Below are 27,781 nucleotides of genomic sequence, written 5' to 3'. Positions count from 1 at the left end.
CTCAGTTGTGTGTGTGTGTATATTACATTGGTTTTATTTGATGACTTCATTTAATTCTAAGTAATTTCAGCTCTGCTGCATATGCTATCTAAAAATCACTTTTGTAGTTATTCCAAGTAAATAAGGCATACTTTGATCGCTGAATACCAACTATCAATCACTTGGAGCATGTATTTTCAGGTAGAAATACTGCTCGAAGCAACAGCTGCGCTATATCCCTCACGATCGCGCATTCTAAAAGAAACAGACTGGATAAGTTTATGCGCAATGGATCATTGTAGTTGATTACCACGTTTATTATTTATAGAGAAACTGCAATGTGCACGTTGAGATCAAAGGAAGAAAAAAATGAACCAAATGTAATTCAAATAATTGAACCGATGTCAGGCAATTAGTTGTTTAAAACGAAAAAATAACCGCAATTCCGGTTAATATCTCCGCACTAAGATTTCAACAACTTTGAGTGATATAGGCTTGAAAGTTTGAGAACTTCACATTCTCTTGTTTGAAACACATCTAGCTTGTGGTTTGATGACTAAACAAGTCTGATGGCTGATATTGAGGGGTTTTGCCAAGACAAATCTTAGAAACACTAGTCTGTTCCAGGCTGACTACATTTAAAGGTGTTTTATTGCATCAACCAATGGTTGTGTGCCACGTCGTCGTCTGCGCAGTCGGGCTTCAGTTTGCTATGCCATATGATGTGGTTTGCTGATATTAAACACCTATCCAGGCGTTTTGAGGTCTGGCATGCATCTACAGTAGTCAATTTGGAATGCTTTCATTGTCTTTGTAAACGTCCATTTTATATGCAAGTGGGACAACCCCTCAATGGCCTCTTCATCTAACCCTTTGCCAATCTTAACCTCTAACTTCGATCAACTTTCTGTTTGCCTTTTGATTCCCATTTTTTTAGTTTTTTGTTGTTTATTTTGATATTTTCAATGATTAGAATAGAGTGGAAGGATGTTACTCACAGCACACACTGTAAGCAGGCCATATGTTTTGGGGGTGCAAAAGATCAGTGGTGCTCATCAGATCTCCACTGTGACATTCTCACCAATCTGTGCTGACATTCTTGTACACTGTGGGCCTTGTGCCACCTTTTTTGTTCTCTTTTTTTTGCTTTCTCTCTCCTGCTCTTCAACGGGAAATCCTATTTGCTGAATCAAGTTTCTTACAAACAATAAAACAGTATTTCCATGTAAATGTTTTCTGTTGGCTGTTTCTTTTTATCCTGGGGCAGCAGGGTAGCCTAGTGGTTAGAGCAGGGTAGCCTAGTGGTTGGACTAGCAGCCGAAAGGTTGCAAGTTCGAATCCCTAAACTGACCATCTGTCGTTCTGCCCCTGATCAATGCAGTTAACCCACTGTTAACTAGGCCGTCATTGAAAATAAGGTCTTTGCTGTGAGTATTGTGTTGACAAAAAACAATCCTGGTTCGGAATGTGAAATTCACATTACACCATTTCCAGGTGAAGCTTTTAGAATGGAATTCCACTGATGTGGCATTAGCTTTTCTGGAATGCCAATAATTTTCTGTGAAACTCCATTGTTGAAAACCTTACATAGATTCCACCTATACCCCTCTCTTATATTATCCTAATGCCTCTCTTTTCTCCTCTCTCTCTCTCTTGCTCTCTCTTTCTCTCTCTCTCGCTGTCCACCTCTGTCTTTCTCTCCCTCTCTCAAAGGATTGTATATGGATGAGTTTCTCGAGGCTATCAAGAAGATGATGGGTGATATTGACGATGAAGATGTGGACATCATCTTCATGAAGGTGGACACCAACTGTGTCTGTCTGGCCAAGCTGGTAGTTTTGAGGACCCTGGAAAAAGGCTGTTGTCTATTTTATTGCTCAGGGCAGGGGTTAATGGGTGGGTAATTAGAATTACGGGGATAAATAGAGTTTAAAATCCTTCTGTCCTCAGGCTTTTGACATGCTTGTGTGGGTATGTCCCATAGAACGCCACTTGTGTCCCTCATAAGACAGTGAGCCCCCTCTGACTCACCCCAGCCGCCACCCAGAACAATTCTTTTATGGGCATCCCTGCCCTGTTACTAGACAGAGGGCTAGACCAGGAGGTGTCTGTGTGCTGAGACACAGAGGAAGACTGTGGTGGGAATCTCCTATCTGAAATGACTGAAGGACTACTCACACACACACACACTGATACAGGCCAGACTTCTACTAGACTGGAATGCAACGTCCACAGGGACTTATTTGAATAATACATGATCCCATTGTTTCTGTTTCACATGGAATAATTTGAATTATTCATCATTCCTCACCCATGATTTTACTGTCTTCTATCTTAAATGAATACATCCACAGGCAGCTTGCTCATGAAACCCATGGATCATTAGACTCTTTGGAGAACCTCTATGCTCACAAGCAGGAAGCAACATTTATAACTCTCCACTTTCCTCCTAAATCCTTGATGACTGCATCCAACATGACACACTATTCTCGGCCCTCTATATCACTCATGGGGAATAGGGTGCCGTTTCAGATTTGGCTTTGGACATAAAGTACATTTAGCTCATGATGTGTGCCTGCCTGTCTGCCTGTAGGATCGTCCCTGTATTAGTGGTCGCTCACCTGGGTTCTATTCATTAGGGCACACCGTGGCCAAACGTTTTGCAATAGAAAACTAGTCCATCCAAGTTTTAGTCTGTGAATACAACCCTGGGTTAGGTGTATTGTCATGGTATGGTACCGTCCCTTGGATCCCTGGGGAGACCGGCGAACGATAGGATGCTACTGCTTTATGTGAGACAAAAGAGGCTCACAGATAGACATGGATGATTCCCATTGTGGTTGGCTATAACATGATGACTACTTCCCGTTTATATGTATGTGGAGAGAGTGAAAGAGATTATTTGCATCTAACAATCCATTTCTAGTTTTACATGTCGATAATTCAAAGAGGCTGAGGATTTTGGCCGGGAATCTCCCAAGAACTCTCTAACTCCCACTTTTTACTTTGCATTCTGAAATGTATATTCTCTCGCTCTCTCTCTGTGGTGTTCCGCGCTCATGTTTGTGTCTGGTGTGTGTATGCAGGCATATATTCCCCCCTGTCTGTCTGTGTCAGGGACTCATGTCTGTGGATGACACATCGCTGCTACTCTTCTTACTTACTGTGTAATGGGAGTAGATTACTCTGTGGGTCGGCTCTTACCTGATGACTCTGAACTTTATTCCACTGTTTTATCTGTCGCTACATACATTCATCGTGGAGAAGTGACGTCAGTGGGCGTGGCGTTTGGCCGGAGCGACGTGGATGGGTAGCCAGACAATGTAGGCCCCACAGCACCAGCATTTAGGCCTCCTGGGTTCTATTTTCTGACTATAGGAGACATGGATACAGGCACAGTCTATAAATATCAACACAGAATGGCTAAGATAATCCAGTTGAATCATCGTGGAATAGGTCTTTAGAAATATTGCAGCTTGCCACATTTGCTCACGTACGGATTTTGACCAACAAAAAATATTCTGAGCATTTGTTCACCGTTCGTTCGCTTGCTGTCTGCGCGGTGTGTTTTAGGGACCACCTGCTGGTAGTCGTCTGACTGACCGAAAATGTTAACCTGTTGTTGAATCGGTTTACACTCGGTTTACAAATTACATTCGGCACTCTGTTCAGAGATGCGTCCATGCCTCAGACCAGATTTGATAGTAGCAATTGCCCCAAAAATGCTACCCTTATTTTACCATGTAAAATGACTGAGTGAGAACAGGTTCTCATTTACAGCAATGGCCTGGGGAATAGTTCCAAAGGAGAGGAGGGGGGCATTTATATGTGTGTGTGTGTGTATATATATATATATACACACACACACACACACACACACACACACACACACATATACATTGTTTGCAAACTGATACAGTGCCTTGCGAAAGTATTCGGCCCCCTTGAACTTTGCAACCTTTTGCCACATTTCAGGCTTCAAACATAAAGATATAAAACTGTATTTTTTTTAATGAAATGTGGCAAAAGGTCGCAAAGTTCAAGGGGGCCGAATACTTTCGCAAGGCACTGTATGATCAGTAGATCATTAGGACTGTGGTAGAGATTTGGGTGGACCTCTCTCCTGCTCCACAGAGTCTAGCAGAGATGTTGTAAAAGATTTAACGTCAGTGATAAAGCTATCCATTGTTATAATAGTCGACAGCTTTACATCTCCTTTGGTAGCGAAACTATTTTTGGCTCTTTGTTCGCCTGTTGGAGAGGAAGGAAATAGAAGAGAGTTGTCAAAAGAAAGGGACGTATCCCCTATCACTGACTAATACATACGGAACTAGGTTGAAAATATACAGGTTAAGACCATGCTGTCACAAATCTGGGACCAGCACCCTTGCAAACTACCAGCACCTTTGCTAACTAGCATAGCTGGTCCCATTGTTGCAAAGAGATATGAGATATTAGAATCCTAGATAATGAACAGGATGGAGATGCTAATGCATGGCAGGGAGGAGAGAAGATGGACTGACTGACTGCAGTAGACCTCTTACTTCCATTAGACCACGTACACCTTCATTTCCCTCTCAACAGCCTTCATTATATTACTCTATTGCCTAGTTGTATGGTCTTGATTTATTTTTTTTTCTCCCTATGTTTTCATTATCCCACCCATGTTGTAGCTATTCTCACAGTATTACTGTATCTCTTCTTCTCGTGCCCTCCCCCCCACCCCACCCGCCATCAGATCCGCTTCCTACCTGAGTTGAACGCTGTCGCCACCTGCTGTGCGTCTGACCAAACTTCACTGGTGCTCACCATTGTGCCCCACTCTCAAAAGGCTAAAATACAGTAGCTTCCCCTGCTTACATAGTGGTCCTTATCCAGGAACCAGGGGTGCAACTTTCACTGGGGTCGGGGGGGGGGACATCCCCCCACATTCTGAAATTGCATTTTGGTCCCCCCCCAGTTTTATCATTGGAATGTGATACAAAATGAGGCAACGGTGTGCTTTAGGAGCTCCAAGCAGTCGGGTAGGCTTGTTTGGAGTGTTTATCCAATTGGATAAAAATATATATATATATATTATGTTCCCCCACTTCTAAAACCAAAGTTGTGCCCCTGCCAGGCACAATAGATGTCTCTAGCTTAAATTGACAGATTTTAATGGGGATTATTTTAATGGTACTTAGATTGATGCACCAGCACGTCAATCGACTCTAGGATTTAAAATAAATAACTTGTAGAAAATACATTTTGACACTGTCACAAAGCATTGTGATCATCCTTTGTCACTTGGACTAAGAAAATGTACCTTATGAAATGTCATGAAGCATTTATGACCATCTTGTGTCATTTTACTTGGACTAAGAAAATACACTTTATCACACTGTCAAGAAGCCTTATGACCATCATAATCATATATGCCAGATAGGCCTATCAGGTACATGCCCTTATGTCAGTCATCAGTCACAAAGTGGGTATCTTGTCCAGGCTCCATCACATCTGGCCGTGATTGGGAGTCCCATAGGGCGGTGCACAGTTGGCCCAGTGTCGTCCGGGTTTGGCCGGGGTAGGCCGTCATTGTAAATAAGAATTTGTTCTTCACTGACTTGCCTAGTTAAATAAAGGTTAAATTAAAAAAAAGTATGTTCTGCTCATGAAATATTATCCTGCATCCATCCCAGTCATCAGAAACAGAGCATTGGGGTAGGTGCATATCCAACAACGATGTGTGCAATTACAATGATAATTTAATATGGTCAATTTCAGATTTTTTTTTATATAACATGAACATTCTGTTGACAAGTAGGCTATGGTGTAAGTAATGGAATGTTTTGCCTTGTGTGGTAGATTTTGTGGGTTTTGACACTGTTATATAGTTGTCATAAACTGCCATAAAATAATGCAATTATATGTCACAACAGGTCTAAATATGCGCCATGACTGTGTTATGACCATATTATAAAGGTTATGTCAGCTGTTCTGAGATATTATGACATGGTTATGACCCTGCCATAAAGTGTGATGATGCTAGGTGTCAAGTAAAGTGTTACCAAAAAGTGTTAGCTAGCACGGCTAATTGAAGGATTGTCAGTGACTGACATAACAAGAGGAAAACTGCTGTTGCACAACCAAATTTCGAAATTTAACCCGGTGTATTCTACTATTCTTTACTCTCAATAGTACATTTCCTAAAATATAAATTAAGTGGCCGTGGATCTTAAATTCTGACACGTGGTCCCTTTTAAAACCTGCCTTCTCAAATATGATCCGCCGCGGTGGTGGTGGGTCAAACGGAGTACACCTCCTGAGCTCCCACGCGTACTACCTTAGCGGTGTCTCTGCGGTTAAACCAACGAGGTTTTTGGACGAACGGTAGACCACCTCCACTTCAGGGCAAAACGGATACCATTGCAGATAAAAATGTCATATTTCAGTATGAATGCAATAGGTGTTGTTTGAATGGAAGAAGGGTATATCAAATCAAGTGGTGTTCGACCTAGCACGTCGAAACAGAAAGGCCTTGTCTCGCAAGTCCCAGTGAATCTTGTTTGCTTGCTACTTTCCTAGCTGCTAGGGAGCTATTGTATGCTAGCTAAAACGTACAAGGATTTGAACTCTAGCCAGCTCAAACTGAAAATGCAGTTGCATTGAAACACTTTTCTTAGCCAAAAAGTCTATTTTATATTTTTACTTTTTCTATAGATGGCTAGTTGATGTAAGTAGTTCGCTGCTAGTTCATTTATTTGGGTTCCACTGCCTAGTAATATTGATTTGAATGTGCAACCAGCCAACGTTAGCTAGCTGTCATTTTCTCAGTAGCTAACTACATTGCTTTATTATGCTTCTTTAGCTACCATAGTTGTAAGCATTAACGTGGAAGTAGCTAGTAGGAGGCTAAAGGAGCATCCGCAGTCAAACAAGGAAGTACATTAATTTGGCTAACTAGCCCCTGTTTTTGTGCCAGACCAATGAGAGGGTGACTCACTGGAGGCTGGTTTGATTTGTACGTTACCAGAGCTGCATTGGGCACGAGCAAATTTTTTTTTTTTTACCCTCAAACCATTCTAGGTAATTTGGCCACCTGTCTCGTATCTCGACAGCTAATCGATAGGTAGGATAGCTAGCTAGTCAGGCAGCTGACTCGAGGGCAAAATGATTCCAGACAAAGCACCAAAGGAGGACGTTTTTCATGCAGGAGGAGCCTTGAAGAAGAATGCTCATGTTCCCAACTTTGAAAATTACAAAGAACTCTACCTGAAATCCATTGAAAATCCCGATGGTAGGCTTTCGCTACACCCGCAATAACATCTGCTAAATATGTTTATGTGACCCATCATTTTTTATTTGATTTCTACAAATACACGTATCAAAGCCTTGTCAACAACTTGTGGAAGTACAAGCATTGCATGAGCGAACACCTTTTCACTTCTGTTTTTACAAATGATTTGCCTCGTCTTTCGAGAAGCTGAAATGAATGTGTACTGATTGCACACTCCACACAGCACCTACAGCCAGTGAGCTCACTGACTCATAGAAACGAGTTCGTTTCAGAATGGATAATTAATAATAAACTGTTCATAAATGCATCTACAACCAAAAGCATTGCATTTGGTTCAAAGCATTCTCTTAGACGTAATCCTCGCCTGGAGTTGTGCATCAAGGGTGTGACCATTGAACAAGTTGAAGTAACATTGGATGGTCATTTATCACAGTCAAGTCATATTGATAAAGTTTTTGTGAAGATGGGGAGAGGTATGTCTGCTTATAAAAATATCTGTATTTTTGATACACAGGTCAACTGTACTAGCTAGTTGTTCAGGCTCTGATCTTGTCCAATCTTCATTATAATCCAGTAATATGTTAAGGTGCAGAAAATAAAGTCCTAGCAGCACGCCTTCCCCTTAACTGCATACCAAGAAATAACAACAACCATGCATGATAGTGTTACATGGGTGTGGAGAACTACTTCTAGTCTTTAAAAAAAAACGTGTGAAAACGCCCAACCCCTTGTATAATGTATTTGCATACACTTCAAACATTCACCACTATGGATTTCTTCACGATACCCAAACCAAAAACAGATTTAATGATTCGCTCAGTTATGTATAGAGCCATGTCGTCATTGAGTGCTCTGCCGCCAGAGGTTACTCAGGCAAAAAGCCAGTTTAGCTTTCAAAAACAAACATCTTGTATCACAGCGCCTATACTATTTTTCTAAAGATATAACTATACTCTATATATGAATAGTGTGTAAATAGTATATATGTTTCTTTGTGACTTTATTTTGAATGGAATGTTATATCTTCTTGTCTATAACTGTTCTGTACTTTGTGTATTTGTATGGTTTATGTGGACCCCAGGAAAAGTATCTGCTGCATGTGCAGTAGCTGATGGGGATCCTAATAAACTAAACTTATGCCAGTAGGTCTTGTTTTACTTGGGACCCAACAATGTATACATTGCAAGCATATCCTTAATATTTCTGTGCTAATGAGCATAAAACACGCCCCTTCCCTACTTGCCTCACTTCATGCTCTCTTATATCTGCAGGGGTGGATAAGGATAGCTAGCCAACAGCATGCAGTAATACTGTTTTAATTTTTAATTTTTTTATCTGTCTAACATGGATGTCTGACATTTCTGTTCTTCCTGGTGGTGGAGGCTGCAGGTGGCCTTGCATGATTGTCCCTTTCAACCACCAGTTAGTGGTCATCATAATGGCTCATTGTTTCCTTATTCCAGAGTTCTGGGGTGACATTGCAAAAGACTTCTACTGGAAGTCGAAGCACACGGGCCAGTTCTTGGACTACAACTTTGACGTGACGAAGGGGGAGATCTACATCAAGTGCATGGAGGGGGCCACCACCAACATCTGCTACAACGTCCTTGACCGCAACGTTCATGAGCGGAAGCTTGGGGACAAAGTGGCGTTCTACTGGTCAGTGTGTGTGTGTGTCAAGGGAATTATGGAGGTTGTCAAAGCACTCTCTTGTTGGCCGTTCTATGGTTCTCTGCTTGAGGGGGGGGGGGTGTCCCTCAGGAACAATGGGATGGAATGCTAGGAGAGGAGGCTAAATAGTTCAACAGTGATCCGTGGTCCTTCGTCTCTTGCCTCATTGCGCATTAGTCATATCAAATATTTTTTTCCCCCCCTCCTTTGTGAAAGCTAGCCTCAGTTCAAAGATGTCCCCATGAATGAATAGTGAATCCATGGGGACGAATGGGCTTCTAGTGCTGGATGGGTTTTTAGGGATTTGTTAGCTATTTGTGTGTTATGTTGGTATAAGTGAGCTTTGAAGTTGAGATGCAAAAATACACATATAAAATTGGTTGTTTGGATCCTGGCTGCTGATTGGACTAGCAGCGTTCCAAGCCTTTCTGTTTTAGCGTCAGACACACCTATGCCTGCTAATAGTTAAATCTGAAAATGATCACTGCGCCGCCATAAGAATATCATGTTCCTGTCCTAATCGTCTCTTGTATTTATCTCGTGGATTATTTCTTCTTGCTTCCAACTTAGCATTTAGTTTGGTACAGCGGGGCTTAATAAATACAAGCCTCGCTGTCTGATTTCGGGAAACAATATTTCACTTTTTAATTTTGATCTCTGTAGTACCAGTGCTCCCGAGTGGTGCAGCGGTCTAAGGCACTGCATCTCAGTGCAAGAGGCGTCCTACAGTCCCGGGTTCGATTCCAGTCTGTATCACATCCGGCCGTGATTGGGAGTCCCATAAGGCGGCGCACAATTGGCCTAGCGTCGTCCGGCTTTGGCCGGGGTAGGCTGTCATTGTAAATAAGAATTTGTTCTTAACTGACTTGCCTAGTTAAATAAAGGATATACGTACATGCATGCATACTATTGTTCAAAAGTTTGGGGTCACTTAGAAATGTCCTTGTTTTTGAAAGAAAATCACATTCTGTCCATTTAAAGTAACATAAAATTAGAAATGCAGTGTAAACATTGTTTTATTTTTTTATTTAAAAAAAAATATATATATATTTTTTACCCCTTTTTCTCCCCAATTTCGTGGTATCCAATTGTTGTACTATCTTGTCTCATCGCTACAACTCCCTTACGGGCTCGGGAGAGATGAAGGTTGAATGTCATGCGTCCTCCGATACACAACCCAACCAGCCGCACTGCTTCTTAACACAGCGCGCATCCAACCTGGAAGCCAGCCGCACCAATGTGTCGGAGGCTACACTGTGCACCCGGCAACCTTGGCTAGCGCGCACTGCGCCCGGCCCGCCACAGGAGTCGCTGGTGCGCGATGAGACAAGGACATCCCTACCGACCAAGCCCTCCGTAACCCGGACGACGCTAGGCCAATTGTGCGTCGCCCCACGGACCTCCCGGTCGCGGCCGGTTACGACAGAGCCTGGGCACGAACCCAGGGACTCTGATGGCACAGCTAGCGCTGCAGTACAGCGCGTGTAAACATTGATAATGTTGTAAATTACTATTGTGGCTGGAAATGGCTTAATTAAAAAATAAAAATAAAATGGAATATCTACATAAGCGTACAGAGGCCCATTATCGGCAACCATCACTCCTGTGTTCCAATGGCACGTTGTGTTAGCTAATCCAAGTTATCATTTTAAAAGGCTAATTGATCATTAGAAAACCCTTTTGCAATTATGTTAGCACAGCTGAAAACTTGTTCTGATTAAAGAAGCAATACAACTGGCCTTCTTTAGACTAGTTGAGTACCTGGAGCATCAGCATTTGTGGGTTCAAAATGTCCAGAAACAAAACTTTCTTCTGAAACTCGTCAGTCTATTCTTGTTCTGAGAAATGAAGGCTATTCCATGTGAGAAATTGCCAAGAAACTGAAGATCTCGTACAACTCCCTTCACAGAACAGCGCAAACTGTCTCTTACCAGAATAGAAAGAGTGGGAGGCCCCGGTGCACAACTGAGCAAGGGGACAAGTACATTAGTGTCTAGTTTGAGAAACAGACGCCTCACAAGTCCTAAACTGGCAGCTTCATTAAATAGTTTCCGCAAAATACTGGTCTCAACGTCAACATTGAGAGGCCACTCTGGGATACTGGCCTCCTAGGCAGAGTTCCTCTGTCTAGTGTCCGTGTTCTTTTGCCCTTCTTAATCTTTTATTTTTATTGGCCAGTCTGAGATGTCTTTTTCTTTGCAACTCTGTAGTCTCAATTCATTGGTTTACGGACACCCAAGCTCCCAGTCACATCAAAGTTGAATTCATTTAGGTGTCTGCGTTGCGTGTCTTGCAAATTGTAGCGCAGATATTGGCTTATGATGAACAACATTAGGCCTACACATAACTTGTACTATGGTGACTGAGGTCTCAACTATGATTTTAGAAAACTGACTTCTCACTACAGGAGAAGTTCTCACTAGTCGAATTTTGAAGTGTATTCCGTACCGACGGGCTACTCATTACATTGGTTAAAGTTAGAAGAGATTTTGCAGAACGTCCTACTTTGCTGTAGCTTGACATGCCATTCTCTGTGCTCGTGACTTCTCAAGTGTGAAATGTTTGTCCCATCAGTTCCCATGTCCGATCAGCCTGTGCATACCATTATTTTGGCCCTGCTGCTTATCTTAGTCAGTCCAATGGATATGTCCTTTCTTTAGGAATTACTTTTTTTTTTGTCTCTGACTGATGTTGTAATAGGAAAGCCTATCGTCTGTTGCTAGGGTACTTTAGCTGTTTTTGTCCCTAAATGCTCTAATTTGTACTGTAGTTCATTGTGTTTATTCTGTGCTGATGTAGGTGCTAGGCAGGCATGTTTTTTCTTTCTGTCCTCTGCCAACCTCTACAACAGTGGAGTGTTTCATCATCTTGTCTGTGAGTGCTGAAAGTGTATTCATAGGACTGGCTGCCTTGACTTGTGTGTGTTTAGTCACACTCTGTCACCACCATGGGGAGGGGAACTAGTTGGATAACCTTGACCTGCCAGCAGTCGTGTGAGACTCGATCAGAGTGAAGCTCATAAATAAACATCAATCTAAACGGAAGGAGTGTACAGTCTATTGAGAAATCCATGTTGTGTGAAAGCAGAGCTTTGCATGGGCCTTTTCGTGCTTGCACATAAACGGTTGCGAGATAACAACAGTGGCCCTCTACAGTATCTGGCAGGCCTATTGTTTCTCAATCTAAATTCACAGCCAGACCCAGAAGCACTCTCTTCCCTTTAGATTTCCTATTACACACAGCCTAATAGGCTTTGTCCCTAAATGCCCTAATTGTTACTGTAGTTCGTTATGTTTATTCTGTGCTGATGTAGGTGCAAGGCGGGCCATGAACCATTTTAGGAATGTTTTACTTGTCCGAAAGCTCAAATTATAGGTGACTTGAAATTGCGCTATTGTGTTATTAAAAATGTACATTTATTATTACCATACAGAGAATCATACAAAAATGTATGATACCATCTGCCTGTTGGCTTATTTGCAAATTCAAGCCGGTCTCAAAATAGGACACTTTTTTCCCTTCTAAGAAAAACGCTCACTTTTCATAGACTGATATGTACAAATTCATGCTCTTGTAGGAAGCAATGACTCTCCCATTGCTGACTAAAATTTGCTATAAGTGGGCTAGAAACGAACTAGCAAATAATGTCAACAAATGTGCAAACTTGGCTGCACGCGTGCTAAGTGGTTAAGTTTGTTGGTAAGGTACTTTGTTTAAATCCCCAAGATGACTACGGTGAAAAATCTGTCGACGTGCCATTGAGCAAGGCACTTAACCCTAATTGCGCCTGTAAATCACTCTGGATAAGAGCTTCTGCTAAATGCCGAGTGTAAAATGCTCTGTGATTTCAGATGTGCATCTACTAGTACTCTGACTACAGGTGATGGAAAGACCGCTCGTGCCAGTGAAATAGAACAAGGCTACTCCAATGCGCTCCTCAGCCTACAAAAAAATGAACAATTCTGTTTTAAAGTGTGGTTACTGGGCAAGTTTGTTTCTCTGTTAAAGCACTATGTCCCTCCTAACACAGTTGGCTATGTCATCCCTCTGTGTGAACACTGGCCCATAACAGGAGCCCCAAGAGACTGCTGAGAAGTCAGAGCAAAGATCACTTATCAAGTTCACCCATCTATCCCACATTCTGCCCAAGGATAGCAATCACTGTGCCATCCTAAAACATACTTTTACGGGGGGTGGAAATCCGATTGTGAAACTCCAGATTGCTTAATATTACACAAGGCTCGGTGAATTGATGATAAAATAACTGACAATATAAACTAGCCAACGCCCTGTGAGAAATGTTCCCTCTAAGCTGTGGTGCAACAAACCAAATCAGTGCACACTCTGCAGTCTTAAGGGCTTGTCTTTAGAGTTTACCAGTCATGCTTTTTTCATTTTAAGAGGATATTTCAAGAGATAAATTACTCCACAGCTCAGGCACATTGCTGAGTAAAGCAGAGGCAAAATGTCAGTATATTACTTCAACCTTTGGCACATGAGACTTAGCTAGAATAGATCCATCGTGAGCACGAGCTTTGTGAGCATGTTGGTATGAGTGAATGTTTTGAGTAGAGTTCGACCAATTCTGATTTTTCAACGCCGATACCGATTATTGGAGGACCAAATAAAGCCGATGCCTATTTGTGTATATATATATTTGTAATAATGATAATTATAGCAAAACTGAATGAACACTTTTATTTTAACTTAATATAACACATAAATAAAATCAATTTAGTCTCAAATAAAAAATGAAACATGTTCAATTTGGTTTAAATAATGCAAAAACACAGCGTTGGAGAAGAAAGTAAAAGTGCAATATGTGCTATGTAAAAAAGCTAACGTTGAAGTTCCTTGCTCAGAACATGAGAACATATGAAAGCTGGTGGTTCACTATTCCCAGTTAAGAAGTTATAGGTTGTAGTTATTATAGGAAATATGACGTGTCGGCTATTTCTCTCTATACCATTTGTATTTCCTATACCTTTGATCGGCTATGAAAAGCCAACTGACATTTACTCCTGTGGTGCTGACTTGTTGCACCTTCGACAACCACTGTGATTATTATTATTTGACCCTGCTGGTTATTTTTGAACATCTTGGCCATGTTCTGTTATCTCCACCCGGCACAGCCAGAAGAGGACCGGACACCCCTCAGCCTGGTTCCTCTCTAGGTTTCTTCCTAGGTTCTGGCCTTTTCTAGGGAGTTTTTCCTAGCCACCGTGCTTCTACACCTGCATTGCTTGCTGTTTGGGGTTTTAGGCTGGGTTTCTGTACAGCACTTTGAGATATCAGCTGATGCAAGAAGGGCTTTATAAAATAACTTGATTTGATTTGACTATTGGATGTACTTATAAGCACTATAGTATTGCCAGCCTATTCTCGGGAGTTGACAGGCTTGAAGTCATAAACAGCACTGTGCTTCAAGCATTGCGAAGAGCTGCTGGCAAACGCAGGAATTTGCTGTTTGAATGAATACTTACGAGCCTGCTGCTGCCTACCACCACTCAAACTGCTCTATAAAATATCAAATCATAGACTTAATTATAATATAATAAACACAGAAATATGAACCTTTGGTCATTCATATGGTCAAATCCGGAAACTATCATTTTGTTTATTCTTTCAGTGAAATACAGAACCGTTCCATATTTTATCGAACGGGTGGGAACCCTAAGTTTAAATATTGCTGTTACATTGCACAACCTTCAATGTTATGTCCTAATTATGTAAAATTCTAGCAAATTAATTACAGTCACACAGTTCGCAACGAGCCAGGCGGCCTAAACTGTTGCATATACCCTGACTTTGCTTGCACTGAACGCAAGAGAAGTGACAATTTCCCTAGTTAATATTGCCTGCTAACATGAATTTCTTAAAAAAAATATATATACTTCTGTGAATTCATTTTAAGAAGGGCATTGATGTTTATGGTTAGGTACGTTTGCGCTTTTGTTAAATTACCCGTTTGACGAAGTTGAAGTAGGCTGATTCGATGATAAATTATCAGGCACTGCATTGATTATATGCAACGCAGGACAAGCTAGTTAACCTAGTAATATCATCAACCATGTGTAGTTAACTAGTGATTATGTGAAAATAAACTTATCTTATAAAAAATCTAATGCTAGCTAGCAACTTACCTTGGCTCCTTGCAGCCACAAGGTCCTTTTGACACTGCACTTGAGTAACAGGTGGTCAGCCTGCCACGCAGTTTCCTTGTGGATTGCAATATAATCGGTGTCCAAAAGGCAGATTTTTACAGATTGTTATGAAAACTTGAAATCGGCCCCAATTAAACAGCCAGTGGTTAAATTGAACACTGGACATTGGCATCCCGGCAACATGACTAAAACTATGGCCGTCTTGATCGGGAAACATCTCTACAAACATTATGTATGATACATCTCTGTTCTTGATCCCATCACAGGGAAGGGAATGAGCCTGGCGACATGATGAAGGTGACCTACAGAGAGCTGCTCCAGCAGGTGTGCCAGTTTGCCAACGTGCTCAAGTCCCAGGAGGTGAAGAAGGGGGACCGTGTGTCAATCTACATGCCCATGGTGGTGGAGCTGGTGGTGGCCATGCTGGCCTGCGTCCGCATCGGGGCTGTGCACTCAATCGTGGTGAGTAGCTAACTGCCACCATCTCAACCATGTCTGGATGAGGCCTTTAGGTACATACCATACCAGCCTGATTTTTCTACGACTTGCCATGCTTTCCATCTGGCTACCCCTACCCCGGTCAACAGCACTGCACCCCCCACAGCAACTCGCCCATGCCTTCCCCATTTCTCCTTCTCCCAAATCCAGTCAGTTGATGTTCTGAAAGAGCTGCAAAATTTGGACCCCTACAAATCAGCCGGGCTAGACAATCTGGACCCTTTCTTAATAAAATTATTTGCTGAAATTGTTGCAACCCTTATTACTAGAATGTTCAACCTCTCGTGTCGTCTGAGATTCCCAAAGATTGGAAAGCAGCTGCGGTCATCCCCTTCAAAGGGGGGGACACTCTTGACACCTAACTGCTACAGACCTATATCTATCCTACCCTGCCTTTCTAAGGTCTTCGAAAACCAAGTCAACACGCAGATTACCGACCATTTCGAATCCCACCGCACCTTCTCCGCTATGCAATCTGGTTTCAGAGCTGGTCATGGGTGCACCTCAGCCACGCTCAAGGTCCTAAACGATATCTTAACCGCCATCGATAAGAAACAATACTGTGGTTCACCAACTACTTCTCTGATAGAATTCAGTGTGTCAAATCGGAGGGCCTGTTGTACGGGCCTCTGGCAGTCTCTATGGGGGTGCCATAGGGTTAAATTCTTGGGCCGACTCTCTTCTCTGTATACATCAATGATGTCGCTCTTGCTGCTGGTGAGTCTCTGATCCACCTCTACGCAGACGACAACATTCTGTATACTTCTGGCCCTTCTTTGGACACTGTGTTAACAACCCTCCAGGCAAGCTTCAATGCCATACAACTCTCCTTCCGTGGCCTCCAATTGCTCTTAAATACAAGTAAAACTAAATGCATGCTCTTCAACTGATCGCTGCCTGCACCTGCCCGCCTGTCCAACATCACTACTCTGGACGGCTCTGACTTAGAATACGTGGACAACTACAAATACCTAGGTGTCTGGTTAGACTGTAAACTCTCCTTCCAGACCCACATCAAACATCTCCAATCCAAAGTTAAATGTAGAATTGTCTTGCTATTTCGCAACAAAGCATCCTTCACTCATGCTGCCAAACATACCCTTGTAAAACTGACCATCCTACCAATCCTCGACTTCGGCGATGTCATTTACAAAATAGCCTCCAATACCCTACTCAACAAATTGGATGCAGTCTATCACAGTGCAATCCGTTTTGTCACCGAAACCCTATATACTACCCACCATTGCGACCTGTACGCTCTCGTTGGCTGGCCCTCGCTTCATACTCGTCGCCAAACCCACTGGCTCCATGTCATCTACAAGACCCTGCTAGGTAAAGTCCCCCCTTATCTCAGCTCGCTGGTCACAATAGCATCACCCACCTGTAGCACGCGCTCCAGCAGGTATATCTCTCTGGTCACCCCCAAAACCAATTATTTCTTTGGCCGCCTCTCCTTCTAGTTCTCTGCTGCCAATGACTGGAACGAACTACCAAAATCTCTGAAACTGGAAACATTTACTTATCTCCCTCACTAGCTTTAAGCACCAGCTGTCAGAGCAGCTCACAGATTACTGCACCTGTACATAGCCCATCTATAATTTAGCCCAAACAACTACCTCTTACCCTACTGTATTTATTTATTTTGCTCCTTTGCACCCCATTATTTCTATCTCTACTTTGCACATTCTTCCACTGCAAATCTACCATTCCAGTGTTTTACTTGCTATATTGTATTTACTTTGCCACCATGGCCTTTTTTTGCCTACCTCCCTTATCTCACCTCATTTGCTGACATTGTATATAGACTTATTTTTCTACTGTATTATTGACTGTATGTTTGTTTCACTCCATGTGTAACTCTGTGGTGTTGTATGTGTTGAACTGCTTTGCTTTATCTTGGCCAGGTCGCAATTGTAAATGAGAACTTGTTCTCAACTTGCCTACCTGGTTAAATAAAGGTGAAATAAATAATAAATAAAAATTAGATGCCGTCTTAAGCCACTTAAGTGCTAAATGGATGGAATAGCCATTTTACCAGCTCTTCCTCGTACAGATTTCGAAGGAACAAAACTATCTACCCACACCCTACAAGGCAAACACTTACGCACACACTGCACAGTGTATTTGATTAGTGTACTTGTGTTTTTATTTGTGTGCTTTCCAGTTTGCAGGCTTTTCGGCAGAGTCGCTGTGCGATAGGATCCTGAACTCCCAGTGCTCGTTGCTGATCACGGCCGGTGAGACTGCAAACTAAACTGCAGTAATAATGAAACTCTTATTAGATGGATTATAGTGCCATAGATTATCCCATGACCTCCTAATCCACGGTTTTAATTAGCCCTGCTTTATTTTGCTCATAGAGAGAGAGAGCCCAGTGTATAGGCTTACCGCATCACACTACAGATATTGATCTGGAGTGACGCTAATCGTATAAACGCCATAACCATAACCTCTTTAGATGGGGTTCCATTGTGTGCGCCAGTGGGCGGTCATTGGCAATTTCTCCCCTCTGATAAAGACTGTTGCTAAGGGGACTAAAAGTTGTTTTCAAACTATTAAATTATACTAGAACCCTAGATGTGCATTTTGGGATTGTTTGACATCTGAAAACCCTCAATACTAAAGTGTTTTGTCACTTTGCTATACATATAATCTAAGATGGAATCATTCCTTTTCATAGTCAGTGGGTTTCAAAATATCAAGATGAAGATTGTTCCCGGGCTGTGACGGGTTCATGCCAGTTCACTGACAGTCACATCTTACAGTACCAGTAACGTCCTGTCTATGGCAATAACTGCCCTGCCTTTCTCTCATTGTTCGGTGTGAACCCTTTCACCTCATCCATTCTGAACTCCCCCAACACTGACATGCCACCCCCCTTTCTCAGATGGGTTCTACAGAGGAGATAAGCTGATCAACCTGAAGGTGATCGCTGACGACGCGCTGCAGAAATGCAGGGACCGGTAAGGACCAAGCTCTTCATGACGCACTGCTTTATCTGACTAGCTCACAGGAGGTTGGTGACACCTTCATTGGGGAGGACGGGCTGGTGGTAATGGCTGGAGCGGAATCGGTTGAATGGTATCAAATACACCAAACGCATGGTTTCCATGTGTTTGATTCCATGCAATCTGTTCCAGTCGTTATTATGAGCTGTCCTCCCCTCAGCAGCCTCCACTGGACTAGCTTGTCGCATTTACACACTTCTACTCGGTTTGCCGTTCCTGAAGAGATGGTTTGTCTTGGTATTTCCAACAACACATGCCCATGCTTGCCTCCATTAGATGTCTCCTTTGTGTGTTTACCTAGAGTGGGCCGTGAAGACGTGAATCACGACTCTTCTTTCTCTCTTCCTCGTCTTCTTAATCTTTCCCACTCCCCCCCTCTCGTCTCCTTCTGTCAGGAGTTTCCCAGTTCAGAGGTGTATCATGCTGAAACATCTGTCCAAGGAGGTGGAAGCCATTCCCCTGGTCTCCCAGTCCCCCCCTGCCAAGCGGCCCTGTCCTGACCTGCAGGTGAGACCAGCAGCAGAAGCCCCACTGTCCTATTCATCAGGGTACACCATAGTAAAAGGTTTTGCAATGGAAAATAAAAATGGGTGTCACTTATTAAGAAGATCAGGTAGTCCCTCCCTTTTCCTCCAGTTGGTGCCTAATGAATACGACCCATTTGTTCATAGGGCAGGTCGATCAACTTTACCACATGCTACGGGGGCTACTGTTTAGTAAATAATGGCTTAAGTCGTCATCCCTTTAATGTTAACCTGTGTTTTGTTTTTCCACTTGTATTTCCTGAAACAGTCAAGACTTTTGCCTTGGTGTTTGTATAAGATGAGAAGTATAGATGTATGGCTTTGTCTCAGATGTCACAGTTCAAATGACATGAAGCCACCCCTCTTTTTTTTATATACGTCTGTTGAAATAACCGTTTCTATTAACCCCTTCTAGCAGGAGAAACAGAGAGACGGCGTCAAGAAAATTCGTCCCGTTCCTCAGGTATTTCAGATTTCCCTGAGCTTGAATTTCTTGTTTCCTTGTTTATTTTTTTCATAAACACCTTTGCCTGATCCTCTTCTCAGCGGTAGCCTAACCCTGGGGGTCGATCCTGTGTTCCACCTATATTAACACCTTAACTGCTGTCTCTAGAGGTTCTCTCTCTCTCTGTCAGTGTCTGTCTGTGGTCTTACTAACAGCACTCTGCTCACAGCTGGTCCGGGGTCCCTTACCTTCTCCGCCTGGATTTAGCCTTTACTTTTAGCTATACTTAAGTTAAGATGATCAGATCATTGGGTTTAAATTGGACCTGAAAGCAACACTGAAGGATAAACAATAACTAGAAGGTTTCAAATGGTAATTGACCTCTGACTAACCATGTAGATGTAGTGTATCAATATAGATCTCTTATGCCGTCAGTGGGGCCTTTCGTTTCCTGCTATAGATAATGGCAATATTTATCTTACTGTGATTGTGCAGCACTGTCAATATACACTCAGTGAGTGTACAAAACATTAGGAACACTTGCTCTTTCCTCGACAGACTGACCAGGTGAATGCTATGGTCCCTTATTGATGTCAGTTGTTAAATCCACTTCAATCAGTGTAGATGAAGGGGAGGAGACAGGTTAAATAAGGATGTTTAAGCCTTGATACAATTGAGACATGGATTGTGTATGTGTGCCATTCAAAGGGTGAATGGGTCAGACAAAATATTTAAGTGCCTTTTAAATGGGGTATGGTAGTAGGTGCCAGGCGCACTGGTTTTAACATGTCAAGAACTGCAACGTTGCTGGGTTTTTCACACTCAACAGTTTCCCGTGTCTATCTAGAATTGGCCACCACACAAAGGACATCCAGCCAACTTGACACAACTGTGGGTAGCATTGGAGTCAATGTGGGCCAGCATCCCTGTGGAACACTTTCCACACCTTGTAGTCCATTCTCAGATGAATTGAGGCTGTTCTGAGGGCAAAAAGGGATGCAACTCAATACTAGGAAGGCGTTCCCAATATTCTGTACACTCAGTGTATATCAGTATATGTGCAACACTATCAATGTGATGCACATGTATGGCATTTTTCAGAAATACTATGACGATAAAAGTGGGCTGAAAATGCAGGACCCTACCCACAGTTTAAGAACATCTGTACAGTATATTTCATTAACCCCACCAGTGACGTTTAACCCCCAAGAACAGCAGCCTGGGAGATGCGTTTGATTATTAATTCTGGAAGTTGCATTATTTGCTCACTTCTCTCACCGTAGTTTCCCAGACTGCTCAAGTGTATACACTGCTGCTTCACTTAGACTTGAATCCCTGGCGCCTCGCTTTCTCATTCTCTCGTTTGTTCTATTCTTTCTTGTCTAAGCGGAAGGGTTGATATGAGCTGACTTAATGATTTAAAAGCATTTCATATTTCTTCCTACAGCTTAATATGAGTGTTGTCTGTTAGGCTTGGATGTTGCTCTTGACTGAATAGAATCAGCTGAATGAATCATTATTGTTGATGCGGTCTCTCGCACGGGCTGAAAACATTCAGCTATCCGTGTCACCCGGTCAATTATTCTGTGTGAGTTTTACCTGTGTGTGTGTGGTTCCGCCAGGTGCCGTGGAACCCAGAGGTGGATCAGTGCTGGCACAGCTTGCTGAGCGGCGTGTCTGACGAGTGCGAGCCGGAGTGGTGTGACTCTGAGGACCCCCTTTTCATCCTCTATACCAGCGGCTCCACGGGGAAACCCAAGGTGCACAATATCGCACGCAAAAATGACACTCCGTTTCTGTCTCTCTGTGTCCACTCGGGGAAACCTAAAGTGCACGTCTTCATCTTTCTCGGTCACGTTATTAATTTGTTTGCCTCCCCCTCTCTCTGTCTCTTCTAGGTTTTTTCACTCTTGTTTTTCTTTCTTTCTTCACATGCACGTCAGTGCTGCTGTCATGATCATGTGTGCTTCTTCTCGTCAGGGTGTTCTACACACCGTCAGTGGCTATATGCTCTACGTGGCCACCACCTTCAAGCTGGTGTTTGACTACCAGCCTGACGACGTGTACTGGTGTACGGCCGACATCGGCTGGATCACGGGCCACTCCTACATCACCTATGGACCCCTGGCCAACGGTGCCACCAGCGTCCTGGTGAGTGGAGGACCCCACAGGCTTACTACTGTCATTAGTTCCGTTTGGGCTCTGGCGCACTATATAGGGAGGCTTTTTGTGATTAATTATGAGGAATTTGTTGCTTTTCTGGGCTTCCACTTCAGATTTTGTGCAACAGGTTTATAATATCTTTTGATTTCAAATGGTGTCAAAAACCTCCACACTCCATGTTGACAAACTGTATAGAGATATTTGCTGTAACCAAGTCATGTTTTTATTGTGACTCATCTCGTACAGCGACTCATTAAAATGTCTTCTCATAAAAAAAGTTGTAAAACCGGAGGAGAGCGATCAAAGGAGATGTTATTTTCCACCTCTACTTCCTCACGTAGTTGAGACAGCATTATCTTTGTTATCAGACAGCCAATGATGACTTAGTTTATGATCATAGTTGTTTTGACATAATCTGCCTCGGGCTCTGTGTGGTGGTCATTTTGTGACTGCCTCTGACTCTGTTGTGATGTGAATGTGATCGGTGTCCAGTTCGAGGGTCTGCCCACCTACCCGGATGTGAGCCGCATGTGGGAGATAGTGGACAAGTACCAAGTTACCAAGTTCTACACGGCGCCCACAGCCATCCGCCTCCTCATGAAGTATGGCAGCGAGCCCGTCCAGAAGTGAGTCTCCACACACTTGGCTCATACACCCTGTTTCTAACCAGGATTGTGTTCATTAAGGCACACTGTCGCAAAATGTTTTGCAACAGAAAACAAAACTGTTCTAATTGGAGAGTACTTCATGGTTTGACCCAGTTTCAACCATTTCTGCCCTATTGAACACAACCTAGGCCTGAATATGACAGGACTTCATACAGAAAAGGGTCAGTGTCTACAGATGGGGCTATTGAGTGCTCCATCTGCTTAAATGATCCTTTAAGTACGTCTACTGTGTAGATGGTCTGTTTTTGCCTTCTCAATATACTGCTATATACACAAATGCCTGCATGTTTGGTTTTGTCCTTTTGTGTGAGTCTATGGGAGTGTGTCTTCCAGGTTAACACGTTCCTCCCATTGTTTGTGTCAGGTACAATCGGGAGTCTCTGAAGGTGCTGGGGACGGTGGGGGAGCCCATCAATCCAGAGGCGTGGCAGTGGTACTACAGCGTGGTCGGGGAAAAGAGGTGCCCTGTGGTCGACACCTTCTGGCAGACTGAGACCGTCAGTACCCACTTGTTTGTTTTTAATGAATTGGTCGTTCTCTGAATTCAGCACACACAGCTGTGTTTCTATTAGTACAAATAGAAAACAATAACGGGCCATGGTGGCTTCCTTGCGGCATCGACATCTCTCCTCTGTTTCTGTCACTGTAAACTGTAAATACTGAAAGGTAGTTTCATTTAGCCCTTTTGGTGTGTGACTGAATCTCTCTTTCCATTTGTTTTTCTCTCAGGGTGGCCACGTGTTGACTCCTCTTCCTGCTGCCACGCCCATGAAGCCTGGCTCTGCTGTAAGTGTTACGTTGATTCTATCAAATTCTCCACTAAGATGATGCATGCCTCCTGTCATTATGAGGGCAGAGTCGGTCTAATTTGCTCTCTGGTCTTTCTCCTCCACCACCAGACCTTCCCTTTCTTTGGAGTTGTCCCAGCCATTTTGAATGAGTCTGGGGAGGAGCTGGAGGGACCATGCGAGGGTTACCTAGTAAGAAAACTGTAGAAATTACCCAGTACTTTTATTTAGCTGCAAAAGTAATTATTTCTCATATATGCAATATGTTGTCGGCATTTGATGAATTGGACTTTCAATGCTTTTTTTACTTTTTTTGACATCCTTGCATCTTGTCCTCCTCAGGTGTTCAAACAGCCCTGGCCAGGAGTCATGAGGACGGTGTATGGCAACCACCAGAGGTTTGAGACCACCTATTTCCAGAAATTCCCTGGATACTACGTCACTGGTGATGGTAAGATAAGGCTAACATGGTCTTGAGCACCATCATGACAGATGTTTATAGAATACCGCACAAATATGTATTCTTTAAGTGGCATCATATTATAGACTTCCAATTTGTTTTATGTATACTTGTTTAAATCAAGACCCCCTGTAAATGGCACTTATGTATTAACGTTTCCCCCCCAGGTTGTCATAGGGACAAGGATGGTTACTACTGGATCACAGGGAGGATGGATGACATGTTGAATGTCTCAGGTCAGTACTATCAGCTGGAGCTCTGTGAAATGTAATGCGTAGTGTTGGTATGTCTACTATGTGGTCTCTTGTTCTTCCCTACTGCTAATGGTGGAATTCCCCTTTGTGTTGTAGAACATAATACATTATGCACAGGATACAGAAGATGTAAACTGTACAGTGAAATGGTTACTTGCATAGTGGAGTCTTTTGTTTTTAGACTTGTAGCTAGCTAGCTAAACAATATGCCATGATTCCAACTCTAATGCAGAGTTCAAAACAACTGTGAACTCGGAAATCTCTGACTTCAGTGGGTTCAAAACAACTGCGAACTTAGGGTAAAAAACGTGCTCCAACTGGGGAAAATATATTTGAACGGTCATCCAACTTGGAATTCCAACTCGGGAACTAGAGCTCCGACTTTCCGACCAGAAGATAGATCTCTGACGTTGTGATTTGAACTAGTATTTTTAAGAGTTACCCGTTCTGCCCCTCTGTCATGGATGCCCTTAGTTTGAAGATGTAATCCGGAGACAGGTGTTTTATATAACAGCGTTCTCGTTTGGACACACTCCGCGTTTGGCACTCCTCTCTGCTTCCACTGGGCATTCCACTGATTTAGAAACTCGAGTCAACCTTTCCTGTGATAACGGCACCGTTTCCTCCTACAACTGTCATCAGAAGAATCTACAATGTCTGGTTCAATGATAAATGTTTTTAACTAAATCAAGGATTTCCTCATTGTCTGATTCATTTTCAGAGTCATGAATAGTGTTCTGCTGTTGTGAAAGATTAGATAAAGTTAGTCCTCCAAGAAGGTCTGACTGATTGATAGAGAATGTTACCTTACATGCTCCAGCACTGAAATATGATTCAGAGCTAAGTAGACTGTTGTACTATATTCCTTTCAATGGAGTGTATGCATATCTGGGTCATGTTAAGTAGGGCACACCGTAGCACAATATTTTGCAACAGAAAATATCTTTGTTGGATAAGTTTAGCTAGTACCTCCCCGTTTCTAAAGGTTTTCTCCCTACTGAACACACACCAGGCCATCTGCTGAGCACGGCAGAGGTGGAGTCAGCCCTGGGAGAGCACGCAGCAGTGGCCGAGGCAGCAGTGGTGAGCCGGCTGCACCCTGTCAAGGGGGAGAGTCTCTACTGCTTTGTCACGCTCACCGATGGAGTCGGGTTCAACCACACCCTGGAGGCCGAGCTCAAAAAACAAGGTGTTTGCATGCGCGTTAGGCCATGTACTGCCACTGAACATGACGAAAGGGATTGTCCTCGAAGGCACCATCCTTGTTTACATGCATCTCAGAGACGATAGGTTCCTGTGTTGAAGCAGATTAATTATAACTGGGATTGAGGATGTTCAGATGACTAATGCTGTGTATTATTATCTGTTGTGACAGTGAGAGAGAAGATTGGTGCCATTGCCACCCCCGACTTCATACAGAATGCCCCAAGCCTTCCAAAGACCAGATCAGGTGAGAGAATAGCACATATGATGCAACATTTTACCCTTTGATTTGAAAGCCGTTCTGAATGAGAGCTTGTAAATTGCGTTATTGAACAAATTGCCTTTCTTTCTCTCTGTGTATACAGGTAAGATCATGCGGCGCGTGCTACGTAAGATTGCCCGTAACGAGCGGGACCTGGGGGACTTGTCCACCCTAGCCGACTCCTCGGTCATCGAGCAGCTCTTCCTGAACCGCTGCTGTGGCGCAGTGTGAGCTTCCACCTGCAGAGGGAGCCAGAGAGCCCTGCCAGGGCAAAGCTGGAAGGAAGGGGAGGAAGAGTTGCAGAAGGAGATGCATGCATTGAACTGTAGAGCCATCACTGTGGGGCTCAAGCCAAAACTGGGTTTGAGGAATCACATCCCTCTAGTTTGTCAGGAGTTTCAGTTCTCCCCAGTTATAAAGTACAGTTGATGTACTATTAGATTCAAAGTTTGCTTTTTTTCATTTGAACTATGTAGACTTTTGTCATTTTGTTTTATTTTCTTTGCAGGTTGACATAGGATCGCTATGTGTGTTTGTGTCTGCATGCTTGAAATGTTTTAAGTTGTTGGTGTATTTTCTACTCCCTCTGTAATCTAGAGACAGAGGGAGTTTGTTAGTGTGTACATCTTTTTTAGTCTGTGAGTGTGGGATGATTGTACTAGAAAGAAAAGGTCACATTTTGAAAAAAAACAACTGTTATGGTGCCTACCTACTGGACGTCAGCCCCCGGTGCTGTGGTAGAACGTTGCTGTCATTCATGAACAAATGTCAAGGGGGGGTACATATTTGGCATAGATGCAAGGGCCTGTTATTGCCCTTTATGTCATAGGACCTCGCTTATACATGATTGTAGCTCTAATGAAGACTTGTTTATTTCAAAGTGGGACCAACATAAAATGCAGGACCCGTTTAGATTATTATTAATTTTAAAAAAATGTAATAGCAGAACTGTCATTGTGTTCATGTGCCAACATAACATTGAAGCTGGATGTTATAATCGTGTCGGTTACATTTTTTAAAATTTATTTTGAAATAACTTCTGGTATTAGGGCCTGGGCAAAAATGTTTTTACGTTTTGCAATTTTATCTTTTTGTTGCCCCTTTGTATCAAAGCGACATGCAATAACTCATTTTAATTTGACTTGACTACTTCATCTAGTTTTAGTGGTCGTTATTTTGGATGGAACCTGGGTTGCATTCACTAGGCACTACTTTCTTTTGCATACCCTGATGAATACAACCCTGTCCTGGGCATGTTGGAGTGCTGTAAATAATTTTATTAATTCATTTGCATCTCTCATCTCGCACCTCTTTGTGCAGTTTGTCTTGACCTTTCTTACATTCTCCAGTAGATGGTGCTATAACATGTTTTCTGAAATCCTCAGGTTCCTCAACTCTACTACATCTTTTCCCTGTAGTGTTCTTCTTCTATAGCCAGTTTGATCTGTCAGTCAGCAGACAGTTCAATGGATATTATATGCACACAATGATAGACCTATACTGTGTCCAGTTGTGTCCACGTTCTGTATCTGACTGAACAGGGCATGATGCATAGCATGGATGTGATGGAATTGTTTAGTTAGAAGCAGAATACTCTAGGAGACATGAGTATCACAGAAATACTACTTTAAGCACGGCTGCCTGTCGAAACAAATCCGTGGACGACTTATCTTTCTTGTCGACAATTTAGCATTTTCTGCTATAATTGGCATTATTTTTCTTCCAAGGATACATTATCATAAGATGAGTTATAAAGTCCTCAATCTTTCCTTTTTTTTTTTTTAGTATGGCATCCATTTTTCATAGTTTAATCTTGGTCAGAAAATAAAGTGTATTATTTAAAAGTGTGAATGTATTATAGAATACCGGTATGCTGCTGCTGTAAATGAAATACTTCTGCAGATTGTGTGTGTGTGTGTACATGCGTCGTGGCCAGGTCGTCATTGTAAATGAGAATAGTTTTCTCAGTTGACTCATTTGGTTAAATAAAGGTCAAATAAAAAGCGTATTGTCTGGGTTGTTGAATTGTAGTAGCTGCCCAAATGCTCGGTGTATTCGTTGATGCTCTTGTGTTTCATCAACTGCCTCGTTTACTGGAAGCCACCAGACCATATCTTCTAGCACCAATGCACATATTAATCATCCATTCCACCTCCATTGTGTTCCATTTGATTCCTTTTCAGATTTTCCCTAGAATGGAACCTACTATCTGAGTGGAACCAGCACCATCCTCAAGCTGGCAGTGTAGAAGCATCGATAAGACCTGGTAAGCCTTTGTCATTGTGTGTCGACTGGAGAGAGGGTATACCCTTGTGAATATGTTGGTATTGATTCTTCAACTGATGTCTCTCTCCATTTCATCTTTGTACTAGGAATCATGCTTATCTAGTATAGAAATGAAATATGCACTTGTACGAT

General features: G+C 42.7%; 1 protein-coding gene across 2 annotated transcripts; it reads left to right on the top strand.

Annotated features, from left to right (window-relative positions):
- The first annotated feature begins 6,027 nt into the window (after nucleotides 1-6,027).
- Nucleotides 6,028-27,366, top strand: LOC110532102 (acetyl-coenzyme A synthetase, cytoplasmic). Of its 2 annotated transcripts, none has more exons than XM_036988018.2 (18): nucleotides 6,028-7,255; nucleotides 8,719-8,914; nucleotides 15,357-15,552; nucleotides 17,753-17,825; nucleotides 18,476-18,551; nucleotides 18,992-19,103; nucleotides 19,539-19,583; nucleotides 21,188-21,325; nucleotides 21,546-21,716; nucleotides 22,221-22,354; nucleotides 22,761-22,893; nucleotides 23,126-23,182; nucleotides 23,296-23,376; nucleotides 23,527-23,635; nucleotides 23,812-23,880; nucleotides 24,911-25,087; nucleotides 25,274-25,348; nucleotides 25,467-27,366. In XM_036988018.2, exons 1-18 carry the CDS (start codon nucleotides 7,129-7,131, stop codon nucleotides 25,592-25,594), a joined length of 2,097 nt encoding a protein of 698 aa, XP_036843913.1. In that variant the 5' UTR covers nucleotides 6,028-7,128; the 3' UTR covers nucleotides 25,595-27,366. The 2 variants fall into 2 exon arrangements, with proteins under 2 accessions (XP_036843913.1, XP_021471390.2); XM_021615715.3 differs by having other exon boundaries at nucleotides 19,536-19,583.
- Nucleotides 27,367-27,781: the final 415 nt, after the last annotated feature.

This window comes from Oncorhynchus mykiss, chromosome 9, assembly GCF_057628025.1.
Source record: "Oncorhynchus mykiss isolate SJ-2025 chromosome 9, ASM5762802v1, whole genome shotgun sequence".
Lineage (NCBI taxonomy): Eukaryota > Metazoa > Chordata > Actinopteri > Salmoniformes > Salmonidae > Oncorhynchus > Oncorhynchus mykiss.
This window is presented reverse-complemented; position numbering and strand designations above follow the sequence as displayed.